Consider the following 22,500-nt stretch of genomic DNA (forward strand, 5'->3'; position numbering starts at 1 on the left):
TAGTGGCTTAACCTTAACTTTTACCTTGCTACATCTGTTCCGAAATCCAAGACGATTCAAGATGTTCATTTTTGCGCAACTGGACTTTTGGATTGCCTTGATTTTCTTGTAATTCCGATTCACTCTCCGACGACACCCGTCGTCCATTTAGCATTTAGTTTCCTTCTGATGAGGCAGGAGCTGACCACACAACCATGATACTTTTAAGACTAAGCCATACACTAAGTATCAAATATATCAAAGAATAACAAATCATTACGCTTGGATGAATGATATAGTATTTTTTTACTAAACAATGAATGAGACAACAAGAATGTGTTTGTGTGTGTAACCAACTTGAAAAACAAGAACAAAGTGAAGGAACAGGGAGGAATCTTTTAAGTTATTGATAAACAAACAAAATACTCATATACATACATAAGGCTGAGGTTAAGGATAGCAAAGTGCATCAGGTCGAAAGGAAGGACAACAATCGCAGCCAGTAGCCGCCGCCACCATCACCAGCCACCAGCAGTCGCCACCACCAACAGCGTCACCAGCACAAGCCGCCAACCACTAACTGCAGAAGTAGACACCACCATCCTTCGCCACCACCAGCCAGCTCAAGCAGCCATCGCCTCTAGAACCAGCGACCTGCAGCAGCAGTGTTTGCCAGAACCAGCCAGCTCAAGCCACCAGCCACCATCAGCAGCATCCCCCATCAGCAGCATCCCCCATCAGCAGCATCCACCACCTGCAGGAGAGTGAAAATAATCAGACAAGACCTTGAATAGCCTGTAGGTCAATGAGTTTCCCCACACATGGCCGAATTGCTGCCAAATTGGGGAAGGGATGGACAGAAGCTTACATTATGAAAAAAAGCATGACACTACTGTCTGTGTAATAACATTTGAAAGGTCATCATGGCTTATTTTTTTTGCGTGGAATAATTTGTATTCATGTATGTAATCCAACAGCCTTTACAAGGATAGAATTAAACAAAAGCAAACTTATTTCTACTAGCTATAGCATCAGACACACAGTACTCAGCTGACTAGCTAACACTGTCAGGTTCAGCAGATTAAACCTGTCTTTAATCAACCTTATTGATCCTGTAATCCACAATCAATAACTAACTTAATAAAAGTTGTCAGAGATTCACAACTTAGCTTCTGGTGCAGTGCTACCTTTACAGCTGGCGAAATCGAGCTGACTAAGTAGCAGGCAATGACTGAAAATTGGTCGTCTACCAAGATAAAATATATATATAATGACGCTGTGCACATACAAATAAAGATGATTATATGCATCATAAAGGCCCTCTGATATAATATAGAGAGTTGACAATTCAGAAGAGGTAGCTATTTAATCAATTTATCCCTGGAGATACCTTCACAGCTTGTGAAGTTGGGCTAACAAACTAGCAGGCAACCGGTGTCTACCAAGATAAAAATATATACAATTACGCTGTGCACATGCAAATACCTGTGAATCATAAAGGGCCTCTGATAAAATACAGACAGTTGACAATTCAAAAGAGGTAGCTATTTAATCAACTTACCTAAGGAGTTACTCGGCGGCCAGCAATGGAAATGAATGATGTCCAACGCCATAGAATGGATGTTTGGAACTATGTGAGGCTGCATACCCCGGAAGTAGGCGGGCAAAAAGCATACAACGGAGTCCAATGGAAGTGTCACCACTGTGTTATATCTATCACTCTGAACTGGCCCTTATATAGCTCTATGGGGCGTGACTAATGATGACATAAAAATCGTCTGCAAGCTTTCTATTTATGATCAGGTGGGACTGTTCATTCGGCACACCAGGGAAGGAACAGATTTAGATGTTTACAAACGTTTGGTGCGTCTGGTGATGTCTTATCCAATTTTTCTATTAACCGAATTTTAAGAAAATATAGTATAGAAATTTAAGCAAAACGTTGCCATTTCGTATAACTTAACTACCACTATAACTATGTACAGATAAGGTCAGGGTTCGAAGATATTCCCCGAAATTCCCAAACAATGCAGCCTTTTGTCACGGTGGCCTAGATGAAGATGTGGTGATAACATCCTTAACACGCTGAGCACCATAGACGCCTGCTGTCAAGAAGTGAGACTAACTTGTTGTCAAGCACTGCTGCTACACAAACATACACATCCCACGGATGAATAAGAAATACGGACATGAGCAAAAACACAAGTGCTCTACTTTACGCTATTCTGCAGTCAGAAGAGAAAAAACAGAATATTGATATCTCTGCGCATGCCTCCTTTGGGTCTCTGTCAGACGCACATGCTCACAGGCACATAAACACACAAACACATACACAACATTCTCTGTCTTGGGCTATCAGCCGACTCTGGTGACTCCCACAACTTTTACTTCCTGAGACTTTGCAGCTGTCGTAGCAGCTGTCACCTCCCCCCCCCCCCCCCCCCCCCCAGCCTTACAGCTTCACCACAGCCACCCTTCAGTAAATTGGACACAGCAACTGGATTCCTAGGAGTAGCCACAACATCAGAGTCACAACATCTGACTTCAATACCCCTAAGTGTGGTTGGCTGCCTGACTCTTGGCTTGTGGCGCCTGATAAGCGGCGTCAGACTATATCATCAACTAAGTTGTGGCTCTAGCTCTCGTTTCTTTTTAAGACTAGACATCCTGTACTCATGCTGATAACCAAACCACACAGGGATTAGATATGGTGGCAACTCCAGCAGCAAGTCATGTAACAACACCAGACAAAAGTTAAATGAATGCTGATGTGTTGAATCAACGGTGAGGAAGATTTAACGAAAACTTTCTTAAAGAGCCAGTTAACCCAAAATAGTTTTTTGGGTTCTACTTTGGGGTTTTACTTTGTAAAGTTTCTTATTGGATCTTCAACATAGTAGGATATGACTTTTTTTGTCACTGTTACTAAATTAGGAACGTTATTTAGAGAAAACTGTTGAAATGTCTGGCGCATTTCATATCGGACATCGTCCATTATAAAGTTAATACATAATGGTGTTACTAGCGTAGTATCATAAAGTTGGTGCTGGTTGTAACCATGGGGATAACACATTTCCCCCCTGTCCTATCACTCCTATCCCAAAATGCATTTTAGTACTAGAACCGCCGTGAAGAGGCATTATTTTGACCGCTAGCTAGTTTAGGTTAGGTTAAGCTTAGTTAAGGTGTATCTTGAGGAACAACAGTTTCAATGAAAAATTGGTTACACACTCACTTGTGAGAGTGTAGGATTTAGTGTGAACCTTACACTCAAACTAAGGATCAGGCATTTGATACTTGCCCTTTGTGGACACACCCTCTCAATAGCACTGTTCCACAATATTTAACAAAGTAAACAGCAACAATACGAACACTGGCTGGGAAAACGACTTTTTACACCAAATAACAAACAGAACAGAAAGAGGAAGGCGTTTTTTTGTTTTTTATTGTTTATTTTTTTCATTTGTGGCTGATGACACACACACACACACGCACACAGACACACACGGGCAAAAACACGGGCGCACACACATACCTGTTTGAGCTCTCTTCATTCAACCTGTGACTGCAACAAATTTGTTGCATAATGCAATTACCCGGGTGGTTATAGTGATTACTAAGCCGCGGTTTAGAGGAGGTATAATTACGGATCCAGATCTCTACTGATGGACATGCATTTTAATTTTTTGGGGTTGTTTACCAAATGAGACTTTGAGGCACACAACAGAAAAAGGCTGTGCCATTCCTTTTTTGAAATGCAAAAGCTAAAAAGGTTTTTAAGGTATGCACACACACTGGCACATGGCATGCTGTTCAGTGCACGGCAGCTCTACTCCCCAGGTGCAACCATTTTCTGCCCCATTATGCTGCCCATACCAAACACACAAGACTACCTTCCTTCACATGCACACAAACCACACCGTCACACACGCACGCACACACAAATACACAAGGACGTACACATACACATACACTCACGACAGTATACTCTCTCTTGATTCAGCCATTCCAGCACCCATCTCGTTGCTTTGTGTCGATTGTATCCTTCAAACTTCGATCTCTCACTCCATCCATCTCCCCTTCTCTGTGTGATTCATTCCCTCCTGCCACTTACCACAGGCGAGTGGGTGGCCAGTGATACAAAAAAAAGATGTGATTAAGGATTTTGTGTTTTTTTTCCATTTTTATCTGTTCCACGCCTAAAATAAATAAAATATAGAAAATGTCTAATGGATAAATAAGAATGGACAAAATTGTACCTTCCTACACAGTTTAGAATGTCACAGAAAATAAGCATAGAGTGAAGGATAAACATGAAATATAAAAAGTACATTTTGAGAAGAAATTGTGGTGTGCAGCTTTGTGAAAGCTTTCGGTGCCTGGTATATTGAAATTGTCCAGTAGAGTGATATAAAGTACTACTTTAGCGTTATGGTGGCTGATAGGGTCTTACATGTTGCTTCTTGGGCTGTTAGCAAAACGGAAATGGTTGCTGGGTTGTTCTGTATGGTTGCGATGGTGTTAAAAGTGGTTTTCAATGGTTGTTAGTCTGCTCTACGTCAACAGCTTTTTGTTTTGTCCGAAGGTCCTCTCGTAAGAAACATCACAAAACTCTCTGAAGGTGCTGCCATTGGCTATCTCTGGCCAGAGAGGTCGCTAGTGAACACACGTACAAAGCATCCTGTCAACAAAAGTTAAAAGACAAACATGAGCGGGCAAAAGAGGGTGATGGGCACTGAAAGATATTGGAAAGTTCAACCCATTGTGACGGCCGGCATGGGATCGTTTGAGCAGCACTGAACGTAGGAGAGAGTTGGGACATGATGGCATTTATTTCCCTCTGGGGAACCTTACCTTGAAAGGCCTTGCCATGTGTGAGTAGCTATCAGTATTCTGGAAGGAATAATGTGCGAGTGTGTGTGTGTGTGTGTGTGTGTGTGTGTGTGTGTGTGTGTGTGTGTGTGTGTGTGTGTGTGTGTGTGTGTGTGTGTGTGTGTGTGTGTGTGTGTGTGTGGGGGGGGGGGGGGGGGGGTCTGCATGGATAGGATCCAGCAAAGACTCCGGCCCAAACCCTTGTTCTCCATTAGTCAAATCTATGTTCCCAATAATTGTAGGGGAGGGGATTGTGTTGTTGCGAACCATTTTGGGAACGGTACAAGAAATACTGTATGCCTTTGAGCAATGACAACCGCCTGGAGAAAAGTACTGTACTGGAGTCCTACGATCAGCGTGAAGGCTTTCTCTTCTTTCTTCCTGACCTACTGCTCCCCAACATGTCTCTGGATGTGTGTGTGTGTGTGTGTGTGTGTGTGTGCGGGCATGTGTGTGTGTGTGTGTGTGTGTGTGTGTGTGTGTGTGTGTGTGTGTGTGTGGGGTGGTTGCAGTGTAAAATAATCAGATTGGTCCTCAGCTGTCTTATCCGACCCTCTCCTGTGCAGTATTTTACCCACACACACACCTAAGCACAAACATATGTACACACACCTAAGCACAAACACACACACACACACACACACACACACACACACACACACACACACACACACACACACACACACACACACACAAGCAGAAACACACACACCTAGGCACAAACACACGCATATACACACACGCTCGCAAACCCACTGGCCGATTTGAACACCAGGGGTTGGCGATCCCTAGATTGAGGAGTATCTGAAGCACGGTATTTTATCTCTCCTCTTCCCATACACCACCTCTCTCTCTCTCTCTCTCTCTCTCTCTCTCTCTCTCTCTCTCTCTCTCTCTCTCTCTCTCTCTCTCTCTCTCTCTCTCTCTCTCTCTCTCTCTCTCTCTCTCTCTCTCTCTCTCTCTCTCTCTCTCTCTCTATTTTCCAGTTTTTCTCTGCCAGTATTAGTATTGAATGAAAGAAATACATTGTATCAATCTCACTGTCCATGCTTGGTACGTTTAGACATGAACATTTATATAGAGCCTTTTAATGGCACAGTGTGAAACCGTCATTTGGGAGACTACTTCGATAACATTAATTTATTCCAAATCTCTAAACATCCATTTTAGATACAGATAAATACATATATGTCTATGCTCATCATTAATTCTGTGTCCCTCTGTCTGTGTTTCAGGGGCTGACGTGATCAACTTTGACGGACAGGGAGTCATCGCATACCGCTTTAAGGTACCTTGTCTGTCATTTTCAAATTAATTCTTCCTACAAGCTTAAGAAAAGAAGCAATTAGTCTCATTGTGGAGGAGCACTTCTTCAGAGTCCTGTCAGGTTTAACTCTGAGTTGTTGGAAGATGTGTAGGAAAAAGCTATTATCTGAAGTTTAACTTGCTTTAATAATGTCAAGTGCAAATAATAAGTGTTACTATGGGAGCCGGTACGTTTGCAAATTGGAGTGGGTTAATTTTAGCCGTTTTGCGTTTAATTGCCTTTTTCTCACCCTCAAACACATTGAGGGCAATTCAGTAGAAAATAATGGAGACCAAAGATTGAAAAGGAAAGGTTACATTTTATGTCCTAGTAATGTTTCAAAAGCATATCAGCCACGCACCAATAAAAAAGCCAGCCTTTAAACGACACTATGGAAAGCTTTGAAAAAGAGTTAGATGGGGGAGTTTTAGATGTTCAATAACAGGGCTTTGCTTGTGGATGGCGAGCAGCCTGGGATTGGACCGGCCAAGGCACCAGGCACTAAAACACCACATTGGACTGGTTTATATTTCCAGGTCATCTGTTTTTACAGCAGTAGAACGGCACACTGTGGAAGAGATAACCCGTCAGCAGAGACCCGATCAGGCACCTGGTCTGAGCCCCAGCCAAGCCCCAAACTCTATCTCTGTCTCCCGGTCGTATCTCCCTGGCCTGGTCATAAAAAGGGACATTTTACTTTGGATGGAGACATCACTGCTTTATTTTTGTTTTTTTACTGAATTTAATTTTACTACTTCCTCCACCATGGCTGGTTATATTGGTCAAATGCGGAACGATTAATTGCAGTGGTTTGAAAAACCATTTGTTTTTGTCACACTTTCTTTCTGTTGGTTCACCTACAGGTTGCAGTGAATTGTAACCCTGCCGTATTGTTAGATGAACTCCTTCCGGCGCCATGTGGCTATATTGTTTAGGATCAGTGTATTAAAAGGATGTGAAATGTAGTTGTTGATAGCGGCAGACCAATTAAAAGTACGAAAGTTATTAAAAGTACAACCTTAAAGTGCAAACAGACCGTGGGAGGTTCAGCATATATCATAGCTCAAATATAATTAAAAAGGTTTTTAGGTTTAATTCCAGCGTTAATTACAACTACTTACAATTAAATAACACTTCATATTGAATCAGGATTTATAAAGCATTGTTCCTCAATAAAAATTCTTAGGTAAACAATTCATAATCAATTCTAAACCTTAATAACATAATGAGAAAATTGCTCATATGAATATTTTTAAACGTTTTTGAGGATTGGCCGGTCAATAATTATTTTAAACTCTATTGAAGGCAAAGATATGCATTTAGATAAGCTCATACTAAACAATTTTCTTCTTTTCTAACTCTCTAACTTGCATTATTTACTTATTGTTATGAATAGTTGCTAATATTATCTAATTATCTTATTAATCATTTGCAACACATTAAGAATTCAGTTTACTCCTGCTTTACTCCTGACTGTTTGTCATTTTATTCTAAAGTGCTCCCAAAATGTTTTGCATGAAAGCTTTTGTGATCACAAATCCCATCAGGACAAATCACACTGAGGGGGAAGGTTTGATAATGGGTAATATGAATAAAAATCAAATATTTATCAGTTCGGATCAAAATCCCTAACCCAAATAAAACTCAAGCCGAGGATCAACACAGTCAAGCAAAAGATAATAGGCTGCAAATTAATCGCTGGGATGTCTGAGGAAACAGGACATGGGCTCATTAGCAAGCAGTCGTTTAGTGGTGAAGCCAATCACAACAACCGTCAACACTCTGTAGCCTGCAGGGGAGGCCGCTTCCTCCACGGTTTGGAGCGGACACTGCTGTACTATGTGTGTGTGTGTGTGTGTTTGTGTGTGTCTGTATGGGAGTGTTCGGTGTGATATCTTCACTGATCATGTAGGTCTTGTAAAGGCATGTCAGCTTGATGAACCTGTTACATTATCAATCTTTCTTCCTGAAATGTTTGGACCTTGGTCCCCTTCTTTGTAAAATTTGGATCCAAATAAAAGCATTTAAATGTGTGTGTGTGTGTGTGTGTGTGTGTGTGTGTGTGTGTGTGTGTGTGTGTGTGTGTGTGTGTGTGTGTGTGTGTGTGTGTGTGTGTGTGCGCGTGCGTGTGTGCTTGTGTGTGTGTGTGTGTGTGTGTGTGCGTGCTTGTGTGTGCTTGTGTGTGTGTGTGTGAAGGTGAAGAAGGTGAAGATCATCAAGGACGTGATCACGCTGAAGTTCAAGACGTCGGAGAGCGAGGGGGTGATCCTGCACGGCGAGGGCCAGCAGGGCGATTACATCACCCTGGAGCTGCACAGGGCCAAGCTGCTGCTGCAGATCAACCTGGGTACGCAGCACACACACACACACACACACACACAGACACAGATACACACACGCAGGCACGCAGACAGATAGACACTCATAGATACACACACGCACACACAGATACACACGCGCACACACTCACACACACACACACACACACACACACACACACACACAGATGCACGCACGCACGCACACAAACACATACATATACACACTAACACACATACACAGATACACTCACGCACAGACTCACACAGACATGCACAGATACATCCACACACACACAGATACACCCACGCACACAAATACACAGATACATACACAAACAGAGACAGATACAAACACACACATACAGACGAACCTGCACACATGGATACACACACACTTGCATGCACGCACACAAGAGCACAGATTTACACCTACCACCCACCAACACACACACACACACACACACACAGACACGTGCATACATGCAAGCATGCACACACGCACACATACACACACACACACACACACACACACAGATATCACCAAGTATATACACACACACACAATCGCACTTATCAACAAGCATATACACAGACATAGACACACACACACACAACACACACATATTCAGAATACTGACACAAAATAAGCCATTGACAATAATTGTTCAATTTGAGATTTTAAACTGTGTATGGTCCCTTATTTAAGGAAGTCAGGTGTCTGTTAACCCTTAAAGAACGCATGTGCACTTAGAAAAATCCAGCTGCTACAGCTGCATAAGGGGTTTCAGTAAGGAAAAATGCAATGGAGGCTGTCCGCATTTATATACGGTGCCATTTATCTCAGTAGGGCTTGTACCTCAGAGTGCTTCATGGGATTTTCTGTTGGCCAATACTTTGCTGCCCTGTTGAGGAGACTCAAGAGAGTAGCAGCACTGTAAAAATCCTGTGACCAAAGCAATTTCTTACCCAACATAATGACATAACATTCCAATGCTCCTTTGCTCAAATGTGCCATGTGACATCACAGCGTGTAAGCTCTATTGGATATATCACAACGCGCTCTGTCGTAAAATCGAATGGTCGTACCTACAAACCAATGCCCATCCTTTCCTCGAGACCCACCATGGTAAATGGTAATTAACTGCATTTATATAGCGCTTGTCTAACCAGTGGCCACTCAAAACACTTTACGATACTGCCTAAGATTAACACATTCATTCACACATTCACACATTCACACACCGACGGCGTAGTCGACCATGCAGGGCAACAGCCAGTGCGTCGGGAGAAGTTAGGGCTAGGTGCCTCGCTCAGGGATACCTCGTCGCTCAGCTCGGTTGACCCGGGGATCGAACTAGCAACCTTCCGGTTACCATCCAACCTGGCTTAACCTCCAGAGGCTCATGTGTCCCCCATCAAGAACCCTTTCACCTGAAACTCTCTTCAAATGACCCGATTCAATGTAAAATAACAGAGTCTGTGTTGCTCGCTCCCCCCCCCCCCCCCCCCCCCGTGCAGGCAGTAACCAGTACGGCTCCATCCTGGGCCACACCTCGGTGTCCAGCGGCAGCCTGCTGGACGACCACCACTGGCACGCCGTGGTGATCGAGCGCTTCCGCCGCAACGTCAACTTCACCCTGGACACGCACACCCAGCACTTCCGCACCAACGGGGAGTTCGACCACCTGGACCTCGACTACGAGGTGGGCAGAGGCACGGTGGGGTGGCTCAGGGGGGCTGAGGATGGACTCTAATACACATGCGTGTGCAACAGGCCCCCAGGAGCAATGCATATTTCCGCAATCCACCAGTGCTCAGCGGCGGTCGTTATTGACAATGAGTGCAAACAAGAAAAAAGTTGTTACGTAGAAGTGTTTATAATGTGTGTGTGCGTGCTTGTGTGTGTGTGCGTGTGTGTTTTCTTGTTTATGCTCGTCCAAACTGGTCAAGCGCCAAAATAGCCCCTGTGCTCTGAGTCCCCCACCCTGTCCACACATTGTTTCTGCCGTAATGACCCCTCTCCATCCGGGGTCCTCATAACTCCTCCACAGCGAAGGTTAGAGAGACCCATTAAATCATTAGCAACCTGCCGCCCCCATCCCCAAGTAAGGCCCACCCCCCCCCCACAGACTCCTTTGCGTCTTTCTGTGGGAGTTTTGCCATGTTGTTGTCTATTACTGCCTTTCATGTTGTTCTTTGGTCTTCAACTTAGATGCATGTGTTTGGTAATTCAATACGAGAATTACTTGTAATGCATTATAGAATTAGCCTAGAAATCTAGCCGCCCCTAGCGGCAGCAAATTTAATTTGCAGCCAGGGAGGTCTAGCCTTCTGTCGTCGATTTTCGCTGCTGGAAACAGAAAATGGGACAGGCCAATCAGATCGTGAGAGGCGGTATCGAGCCGAATGACGACAGAGCTGCGACGGTTCCGTGTTAAAGGTAAACAATAATGACTGTTGCTGCTGGCGAACAGCTGTCTTTCGACTCGGCTTTGGCCGCGACTCTTCAAGACTTGAAGTTATCATTTTCTTTGAGAAATGAACAAAGAACTGCACTGAAGTCTTTCCTGGAAAAGAAAGATGTATTCGGAGTTTTGCCGACCGGATACGGTAAAAGTTTCGTCGTCGGTCTCCATCATAGATATATATATATATATTAACTAGATCCCTTACGGTTGCGTCTAGAACAGGGGTCTCCAACACGTCGATCGCGAGCTACCGGTAGCTCGCGGGCAGGTTTTCAGTAGCTCGCCTGATAGGTTGACCGAAAAAAATAAAAAAATAAAAAATTATAATAATAATTAAAAAAATTAAAAAAATTAAAAATAATAATATTCCGACGACAGTAAATGCACCTCATCTCACTTACGTTCACATATATGTCACATTGGTGTCCGGTGTAAATGTAGCCAAAGTGACGTTGTGACGTTGAGTGACGTTGTACGCTCGCTAAGCTAAAGTGAGGAGTTTGGTGGTATTAGCAGAACTTTACACAAACAACAAAGATGGAAAACCAAGGTGGCCAAGTCAAGAAAAAGCAGAAAACATACCATTTCCATTTAGAGTGGGAATGCGAGTTCTTCTTTACTAGCGTGAAGGACAAGTGTGTGTGCCTCATATGCGGGAGCAGTGTTTCGGTCGGCAAAAGAGGTAACGTGGAGCGCCACCACACTCAAGTCCACGGTAACTTTGCGCGGGATTTTCCAGCAGGCAGCACTCTACGGACTGAGAAAGTGAACCAGCTGAAAGCAAACCTTAAAAAACAGCAATGTTTATTCATCGGACCGACGAAGAAAGCCAACGCGGCCACGGAGGCATCATTTAAAGTGGCGCACATTTTGACAAAACACAAGAAGCCATACACCGATGGCGGGATGGTGAAGGAAGCAATGACAGCGGTGGCCGACACATTATTCAAGGACCATAAAAGTAAGACTGAAATCATGTCCGCTATCGCTGATGTACAGCTTGGCGCAAACACAGTGGCACGGCGAGTGTCTGCGCTCTCTGCCGATGCAGTGGGTCAGTTGGAGCGGGACATGATTAAATGCAAATGGTTTTCAATTCAATGTGACGAGTCGGTGGATGCGGCTGATACCGCTCAGATGGCTGTGTTTGTCCGGATGGTTTTCGAAGACGCTTCCACCAGAGAGGAGTTTTTAACGTTGCTTCCACTAAAAACCACAACCAGAGGAGTCGATATTTACAACGTTGTGAAAAAGTACTTCGTTGAACATAACGTGCCTATTGAAAAGCTGGTGTCTATTACAACAGACGGCGCACCAGCTATGACAGGACGCCACTCAGGATTTATTGCACTGTGCAAGGCCGACCCGGACTTTCCTAAAATTGTGAACTATCACTGCATCATTCACCAGCAGGCTATATGCGCCAAAGTCATGAGATTTGATCATGTGATGACACCTGTCATTAAGATCATCAACTCCATTCGCGCAAAGGCCAAGCAGCACAGAAGCTTCAAACTGCTCCTCCAGGAACTGTCTGCTGAACACAGTGATCTCCTTCTCCACACTGAGGTGAGGTGGCTGAGCCGAGGAAAAATACTGCATCGCTTCTGCTCATTGCTGAACGAAATCAAGGCTTTCATGGAGTCAAGAGAGGAGGACACTACACTTTTGTCTGATGCTGAGTGGCTGCTTGATCTTGCGTTCCTGACAGACATGACAGAGAAACTCAATCAGCTCAACACCCAGTTACAAGGTAAAGACAGAACAATTTCGGACATGATCAGTGCTGTTAAGGCTTTTAAAGCAAAACTGTCATTCTACCTCCAGCAACTGAAAAACAAAAGACTGCAACACTTCCCAACAGTAGTTAAGATGTTAGATAGCCATGCAGGGGCTGACTTTGTTTTGGATGTCAATAAATATTGTGACCTCATGTCAAAGCTAGGCCAGGAGTTTGAGGATAGGTTCAATGATTTTGATAAGCTGGAGCCATGTGTGGCATTCATTGCCAACCCATTCATGGAGGTAGACATCACAGAGATTTCAGAAAAGATGGCTGAACTGTTCACTGTCAATCCTGTGGAGATGGAGATGGAGGTTATAAATCTCCAGAATCATGTTCAGCTTAAGTCTCAGCAACACTCACAACATTTCTGGAGCCTTGTAGACCCAGAAAACTACAAGAACATTCACCAAGCAGCACTTAAAATTTCTGCTTTATTTGGTTCGACATACCTTTGTGAAGCTGCTTTTTCTGACATGAATGTCATCAAATCTAAATTCAGAACAAGACTGACAGATGAACATTTAAATGACTGTATTAGAGTGAACCTGAGCGCATACACTCCAGCATACACCTCTTTGGTGGACTCCATGCAGTGCCAGTCATCTCACTAAGTTTTAAAAAGAGTGAGTGTACTAATGTTTTCTTGGACCTTTGATGTTGAGTTATTGTGTTATTGTTATTGAGTTGAGTTATTTTTGATAAGCATTGTGTATTGCAATTGCACACGTGTACAAACAGAAGGACTCCATGCAGTGCCAGTCATCTCACTAAGTTTTAAAAAGAGTGAGTGTACTAATGTTTTCTTGGACCTTTGATGTTGAGTTATTAAGTTATTGTATTAGAGTTGAGTTATTTTTGATAAGCATTGTGTATTGCAATTTCACACGTGTACAAACAGAAGCACGTGTGATTAATTAATCAGTTAATCAGTTAATCAGTTAATAAATGCATAATAAATTCATGCATTTATTAATCAGTTCATTAATAAATATGTGCGATGTGATGCAAGTAGCTCTTGGCCACTTAATTTTTTTCTAAGTAGCTCTCAGTTGAAAAAAGGTTGGAGACCCCTGGTCTAGAACGTCACCATAGGCGACCATCTTACCACAGTAAGCTGCTCACCCATAACATTGTGTTGGTAGTGGTACATGTACTTTTTAAATAACCGTAACTTGCTCAATTCTACAAACGGTTTGGTTTATTACAAACGTTATTAACGTGGTTATGATATTGTACCTATTTTAGAACATTATTCTATGTTCCATTATTCTATCAAAAGTATGCAGTGTCATAACTACATCTCTGACGTTTATAACAAACCAAACCGTTTGAAAATCGGTTGAAAATGTAACAAGTTATGGTTATTTAAAAAGTACATGTACCACTACCGACACAATGTTATGGGTGAGCAGCTTACTGTGGTAAGATGGCCGCCACTGGTGACGTTCGACTCCATTGGCCAGCAGCGCGGACGAAGCATCTAGTTAATATATATATCTATGGTCTCCATTCTCTCAATCCACCATTCAAAACACTTCCCCATGGAAATTTCCGTCGCTCTGACTACGTCACCTTCTTCGTTGCTCTGATTGGTTGTACAGCTATCCTATTGCGTGCAGAGGGAACTTGAAAGACAACCGTTTATCCCGCCCACACTGCCACCGTACGAGAACAGACCCAATATCTTTCCGATATGGGTCTTGCTTGCCAGACTATCATAGAATAATAATATATATAATTGTGTCTATATGCGTATAATGTTTTAGACATATAATGGTCTATATATATACACACACACACACACACACACACACACACACACACACACACACACACACACACACACACACACACACACACACACACACACACACACACACACACACACACACACACACACACACATAAAAATGTATAAATATAATGATATATATACATATATATGAGGGGGGCTCATATATACAAATAATAAAGAATTATAATTATAGACTCAATTGAGTCAATATCATACAACCTGTATAATATATATTTAGCAATAGATCACGCCAGGCTGTGGTATGTGCTCATTATACCACTGTTAAGGGGCGTTGTCCGGCCCCGACGCGCAGCGGATCTGATTGGTTCCCAACTGTTGTATAATGAGCGTATACATAACTGCTATGACGCCCGATCATTTTGTGAAAGTTTGCATATCACTCCGCGCCTGGAAGTAGAAACAGTTACAAAGTAAAACATATGTTGGATGATGGAGAGGGTGTAAATGTTGTTACTCCGGGAGTGAGCAAGGCGATGGAGAGACTAACGAAAGCTTAGGCGCAAGGCGAGTGAACTGGGATAGGATAAATTGCCGGCGAACCGCTCTATCGGAGCCTTCTCTCGGAGGGACGCTAAAGTGTGTTGCATAGCGACCGTCGATGCATAGCGGCAGCCAGGAGGGACTACTTTTTTGTATTCTTTATTCAAACGGCTACTTTGACTTTCTTGGTTTCTTTTTAAATGTAGTGTGTCTATGACTTTCGTTTCGCCATAACAGTAACCGTTGTATAAAGGCAATAGATCACTTCAGTCAGTGGCATGTGCTCATTATACCACTGTGAAGGGGGTGGTATAATGAGCACATACCACATGAGCACATACCACAGCCTGGCGTGATCTATTGCTTAAATATATATATATATATATATATATATATATATATATATATATATATATATATATATATATATATATATATTTATATTAGTGCTGTCAAGCGATTAAAATATTTAATGTCATAGTTAACTCACGATTTTTTTTTTTATATGCTAAATATCCCATGATTTCTTTGTCCCATTAATTTTTCTCATTTTAATGCTCTTATCAACATGGAGAACTGCATCGGCTTGCCTTGTGCAAATGTTTTTTTATTGATAACAACATTGGCATATACTGATCAAAACAGGACGATACAAAAAAAGCCTCTAGTACAATTAAACGACAAACATACTGCCTTGAACATAGCAGTCAGGCTACTGCTTTGTTTAGAGCTAAAGAGAAAAAAAAGATATAGAAATTAACGCCGTTAAAATTGGTTTGCGTAAACGCCGTTAATAACGCATTTAACTGACAGCACTAATATATATATATATGCATACACACACACTCTGTGTGTGTGTGTGGGTGGGTGTGAGTCTGAGCAGTACACTGTGTTCCTGTGTATTCCCATGTGTGGTGTGTGTATATCTATGTAAGAGTATGTATCCCTGGGAGCACATAGAATTTAGAGCCTATGGGTGGGTGTCCTTTTTCCACTATGAAGTCTCCTCCACTACCACAATTAACCTAAAAATGTGAATTAAGTGATCGTTCAGGGAATCTTTACCACTGGATTACATCATAGAGCCCAGTGAGTGTGCATGTGTCTGTCTGTGTGTGTGTGTGTGTGTGTGTGTGAGGGTTTGCAGGTGTGCACGCGTGTGTCCACTGAACCTGGAAGGATATTGTCAGTGGTGTTATTGGCCAATGAGGACTCTCGAGCCGGAGCCTCTACACTTTCCCGTCCGCAGATGTTGTGTGTGTGTGTGTGTGTGTGTGTGTGTGTGTGCGTGTGTGCGTGTGCTTGTGTGTGTGTGTGCTTGCAAGGTGATGCTTCACTAGTCTTCGTAATTACTGCCAAGGGTAGACACAAACAGACCCTGGATTTTCACTCTAGGCTTAACGAGCACACCAGGCTCAGAGCAGCTCCACACACGCACACGCATACACACACACACACACACACACACACACACACACACACACACACACACACACACGCACACTATATGCACTTCCTATGTTCATTCACACACACAATATACTCTATACAATAGGAACATACACAATGTGTTCATTCATACACGCAGAGATACACACAAAAACAACGCACCCACCCAAACACACACACAACTCTCTGTCACATTCACACTACCTCTCACTTGTAATTGTAGTTTTTGACGTTCGTTAACACTTTCCTTCACATCCTCACTTTGAAGAAAGTCTACAAATAATGCCTTTATTCTTTCATTGAAGATGTGTTTGTACTGTTAATGCTTAGCAATTCACTTCTAAATCTCTTCTTGGAAACGGTATCAGCTCATGCCTGATACCATATCTAATATAACATGTTTAAGTAATATGTCTGCATATCAGACACCAGATATTAATCAAAAGCAACATTTTACAGTGCGCAGATACAATGAAAAATGTAACCTTTAAATAATGTACATATATATATAAAATGTGTATGATAATATATATTATAATATAGTATTTGGAATAAGTTAAATTGGTTTTACATCCTCTCTCTCTCTCTCTCTCTCTCTCTCTCTCTCTCTCTCTCTCTCTCTCTCTCTCTCTCTCTCTCTCTCCCATTCTCTCTCTCTCCCATTCTCTATCTCTCCCATTCCCTCTCTCTCTCTCCCTATGTCTCTCTCTCAGCTGAGTTTCGGGGGAATGCCGTACAGTGGGAAACCGTCAGGAGGAGGGAGGAAGAACTTCAAAGGCTGCATGGAGAGCATCAACTACAATGGAGACAACATCACCGACCTGGCCCGCCGCAAGAAGATCGACACCTCCAGCTTTGTACGCACACGCACACAGACACAGACACGGACACACACACACACACCCAAGAGCAAATAACCTGAAGAAATGCAAACTCATACATTCACAAACACACACCCCACATATTCAGATATTCAGAAATGCAAACGCCCATCCAAGACTCCTTATACACACACATGTACACCACACACATACACAAACACACACACAAGCGCAAACACATACATTCAAACCCATGAATAAATGCAAAGTCATGCATGGACAAACACACATACTAACATACACATCTCTCAAACTCATATACTCACACATACATGCTAATCCAGACACACACACACACACACACACACACACACACACACACACACACACACACACACACACACACACACACACACACACACAGACACACACAGACAGACACAGCTCCTATAACGACCTCAGCGATTAAAACCTCAACACAAACAGAGACACGAGACTTCCAGGGCTGGCAAAATACTTATCTCGCATATCAGTTTTGGTCTTTTATGCTTCTAAATGATCTCACAGTGGGGACAAATTGTATCCAAAGCAGCCCGGGAGATGAATGATTTATCAGGCTCCCCTCAACTCTTACTAAGCTTCAGCCCGGCTTCTGTCTACCTTCTCCTGTTTGATCCACTGTAACTTCCACCACCAACTAAGGTGGTGTAGTGTTCTCTCTCTCTCTCTCTCGCTCTCTCTCTCTCTCTCTCTCTCTCTCTCTCTCTCTCTCTCTCTCTCTCTCTCTCTCTCTCTCTTTCTTACAATCAGGGCATTTAGCAGACGCTTTTATCCAAAGCAACTTGCATTGGTTAATACACACATTGACACACCGACGGCAGAGTCAACCATGCAAGGCGACAGCCAGCTCGTCAGTTAGGGTTAACTGTCTTGCTCAGGGACGCATCAACACTCAGCTAGGAGGAGATGGGGATCGAACTAGCAGCCTTTCGGTTACAAGAAAACTGCTCTACCTCTAAAACCTCTCTCTCTCTCTCCTCACTTTCGCTCTATAAAGAGAGAGCGAGAGAGAGAGAGGGAGATTTCTGAGTAACATATGCAGGGCATCACTTAATCGTCAAAATACACCGCACTTTGCACCTCATTAATAATTTTGCCGATGCTAAAGTTGTTCACCCGACATCCTTTGATAGGCTACAAATCCCCGAAGGCTTTCTTTTTGTTTTTTAAGTACGTCGTTCCCCTTGGCCTCTCTGACTTTCTCTCCATCAAGCAGAATATCTCAGTGTGGTACAGACCACCCAGCAGGGGATAGACTATGCATATCAACATGTCTTATTCCCTTTGTAAGGGGGCCCAATGTTGTCTCCTGCAATGCATGATGGGAGGTTTACCTTGTGTCAATGGAGGTGAGGCTTGCTGTGCGATTGACCGTTTTATCTGAACCGAAATCCTAAAGTGTGTTCTCGCAGACTTGCGACGCATCACAGTTTCCTGATTCCACTTACAGTGCACTGATCAGCTAGCTTGGTGGTGGGTTGTATAACACACACACACACACACACACACACGCACACAAAGACACACACACACACATAAACACACGTTTTACCTGGATCGCTTAAGGTCGATAATATAGAGATATACACATGCGTGAAGGTACACACATGTACCTTCACAGATCATACACGAATGCAGATGCACACACACACACATGCACACACACACACAAATCCATGTGCTGACATGAATAGTATATTCAAGGGCACAATGCACAGAATAATGATTCACTCTAGTGCCATCCATCATTGATTCGTGGACAGGCCTGGCTTCCGTCGCATCACTCCAACAAACAGGCAAGGATATCCCGGGGTTGGGAGCACCGGTGGTCTGCGTCATGTCTCATCTTTTTATACTGTGAGAGTTAGTAAACGTTTCGGACACCACACTTTGCACGCCGTCACTCACTCTCTCCCCCCCCCCCCCCCCCCCCCCCTCTCCTCTCAGCGGAACCTGACCTTCTCCTGCATGGAGGCGCACTCCTTCCCCGTCTTCTTCAACGCCACCAGCTTCCTGCAGCTGCCCGGGCGGGCCAATCACAACGCGGCGTCGGTGGGCTTCCAGTTCCGCACCTGGAACCCCGACGGGCTGCTGCTGTTCAGTAACCTGGGCGACGGGACGCTGGAGGTGTCCCTGGAAGGCGGCCAGCTGGCGGTGCACATCAACGCCTCGCGGTCGGGGGGGCGGAGCCACTACGCCGACATGTCCTCAGGTAGCGGGGCGGGGGAGGATGTGTGTGTGTGTGTGTGTGTATGTGTGCGTGTGTCTAGATGTGTGGGTGTGCTTGTGTCTGGGTGCGCGTGTTTGCTTTGTGTTGCATCATTCTTTCCCTGTTACATGCAAAGTGAAGGCTCCCTCGATGTGCTTAAGCGGTTTGAAAGTAATGCCAGCCGTTGAATCGCTGTCTGTGTGCATAAAGACAAGCCAGCCTTTTTCCTTCTCTCTCTCTCTCTCTCTGTTTTGATACACTTCTTTCCTGTTCTTCTTCAAAGCCGGCCGACTGTTGCCTGGATGTCACCGCGAAACCAGCCATGTTGGTCAATCGACCAACCTAGCACACCCCCTAGTTTTTCCTGCCAAGTAAAGGTGCATAAATAGGCTGTGGTACTGATAAATGAGCAGGCATCAATATATATCAATATGTACATTAAACAGTCCACGGGGGAGTGACAGTTCTTTCATTTTTATTGAGTGTGAATCACGCCTCCCAATCATGTTTCAACACTTCTCCGATGTGCTTTTCCTTTACATGGCCATGCCTCCACTCCTTCCACCCTTTGTTATACACTGTTTATCTTGTTTTAATTTCTTACGCTTTGGTTTGTCCACGCGCTGTCCCCCCTCCCTCCCTCCCTCCTTGACTCGCTCTCGCTCTCTCTCTCTTTCTCTCTCTCTCTCTCTCTTTCTCTCTCTCTCTCTCTCTCTCTCTCTCTCTCTCTCTCTCTCTCTCTCTCTCTCTCTCTCTCTCTCTCTCTCCCTCACATTGTCCCATGCTGCCCTCGTTGGGACACACATTTATTCCAGCCACTGTTGCTGTAATTGGCCATTATGCCCAAGGGTGGGGATTATTACAGAGTTCCCCTCTGGGCTAATTGAGCCCGCGCCCGCCACTCCATGGGTATTGCTACAACACAAAGACACACGGCACGCACACATGCACAAAAGCATTGGCATGCGTAAAATAGCCCACACTGCGGCGCCGGCCTTTGATAGTATCTACTGGAAGGAGGAGAAGGTAGACGCACGCCTCACCATACATGTGAACACCGGTCGATACCAGCCCTTGTAAGGAGAGGCTGAGCTTTCCTTAATAGAAAATACACTGAAGGAGAGGGGGAGAGAAAGAAAGAGAGGAGGAGAAGAGAGAGAGAGAGAGAGAGAGAGAGAGAGAGAGAGAGAGAGAGAGAGAGAGAGAGAGAGAGAGAGAGAGAGAGAGAGAGAGAGAGAGAGAGAGAGAGAGAGAGAGAGAGAGAGAGAGAGAGAGAGAGGCAAATAAGCACTTTCTTGGGTAAATACTCTGTACTTAATCTTAAAGCCGGTGTTAAGGAATATCCATCCTATAATCTACAAGCAGCCATGAATATTTTTCGTCTGATTCATTACGATGATTTATACTGGACCGAACAGACCTAGGTTCGAGCCAAGGGGTAGAACGCAGGCGAGCTAGGGGAGGGATGAAACAGAGACGAGATAATGACGAGACGGTCCATATCTGTGATAGCGCCTCTGACCTGAATATCTCTTTATGACCTCATTCTCTATTGCCGTGGTAACCCTGAGGGCCACCCCAGGTCATTAAAGTTAATGGTCCTCTATGATTGGAAACATAGGGGCCACAGTGGAGCTGGTCCCACACTAGGCGCACACGCACACGCACACACACACACCAGGGAACATATCTGTGCTCATCCGAAAATACACACATGCTACCGTACACACACACGTGCATAGAAATGCCACATCATACAAGCAACTGTATATGAATAGATGTATTATAAAAAAAATTATGCGATCATCTCCAATCAAGAAAATAATTGCATTCCTTACAGACGAATCTGAATGATGTCTTATATTTAAAATAGATCAATGTTTTAGATCAATATTTTAACATGCATTCAACCAAAGTGTGTTTGTGTGTCTATTCGTCTGCATGTGTGTGTCTTTGTCAATCCATTTCAAAGCGCGAGAGAACCCTCGGTGTCGAATTTGAACACTAAGAGGTTTAAAAACAACTCTTATGTTTAAAGGATAACAGTTTTAGGAAGGAGGCGGCCGGTTTTCCCAAGGGCCGCGACCCCAGACAGCTTTGTTCTTCTTTTCTTAGTACCGTTGTTGCGTCTGAGCTTTATAACGAGCAACGTTTTCCGAAGTGCGCATCAAACAGAGGCGTGTCTGAGAGGCTTGACCCTCTCTCTCGAAAGCGGCAATCAAAATAAAAGGATCCCTCGACAAAGCTCCAAACGTCCGCAGACACCTGGCCGTCGGTGCCCCTTCGGCCGTGACGCCTCTTCTGAGGCACTTTGACGTCCAGACAAATGGACACCGGCAGACTCCGGCTGTTCGGAGCTGCACGTTCACAGACTGATTGCCAGTGACCAGTGGCAAAAACTTAACTACTAGTTTTCTCTAAAACACGTTTTTATTTTAGTAACATTGAATAAATGCATGGATAACAATGTTGTCGATCATATACAGTATGACATGTAATCATGAACAGAATGTGGAAAAAACCTGCCCCTTTGATATAACACTTAGCAGAGTTTCCTCGGGAGGTATGATCCAATTCATCCATCACTTTCCTTTTAGCAACGCTCTACCCCCTCTCCCAGCCCCCCACCATCTTGTCTCGCTTAAGGGCAGGACTAGCTTTTCCTTGATGTCTTTACAAAGCCACCAAAGCATTTCCTAAGCAATTTAATCATAACATGACATTCAAGCATATTTGTCCACACTTCTGTGATGCTAGTCAGATAGACTTAAGACCTTGAAATCCTTGAATTCAGTGGCTGCGAACACTTTTGGTGTGTGTTTGTGTGTGTGTGTGTGTGTGCGGGTGTGTGTATGTGCACAGGTCCGTGTCGGTGTGTAGGTGGGAAGTATTTGTTTTAATGTCCGCAAATGTTCTCCTGTGTTTGTGTGTGT

General features: G+C 43.8%; 1 protein-coding gene and 1 long non-coding RNA gene across 2 annotated transcripts in view; one reads left to right on the forward strand and one right to left on the reverse strand.

Moving 5' to 3' along the window:
• cntnap2a (contactin associated protein 2a) overlaps positions 1–22,500 on the forward strand; it is a 314,072-nt gene that overhangs the window by 153,608 nt on the left and 137,964 nt on the right. The window contains exons 5-9 of the mRNA XM_030348959.1: positions 6,087–6,139; positions 8,354–8,504; positions 9,997–10,181; positions 17,191–17,334; positions 19,306–19,570. Coding sequence (XP_030204819.1) covers positions 6,087–6,139; positions 8,354–8,504; positions 9,997–10,181; positions 17,191–17,334; positions 19,306–19,570 — 798 coding nt within the window. The remainder of the gene's footprint in view (positions 1–6,086; positions 6,140–8,353; positions 8,505–9,996; positions 10,182–17,190; positions 17,335–19,305; positions 19,571–22,500) is intronic.
• On the reverse strand, positions 267–1,718 carry LOC115537220 (uncharacterized). The gene is made up of 2 exons (XR_003974787.1): positions 1,541–1,718; positions 267–733 (listed from the first exon to the last, which is right to left on the reverse strand). It is a non-coding gene; the product is annotated as an uncharacterized LOC115537220 (long non-coding RNA).

This window comes from Gadus morhua, chromosome 23 (assembly GCF_902167405.1).
Source record: "Gadus morhua chromosome 23, gadMor3.0, whole genome shotgun sequence".
In the NCBI taxonomy this organism is placed as follows: domain Eukaryota; kingdom Metazoa; phylum Chordata; class Actinopteri; order Gadiformes; family Gadidae; genus Gadus; species Gadus morhua.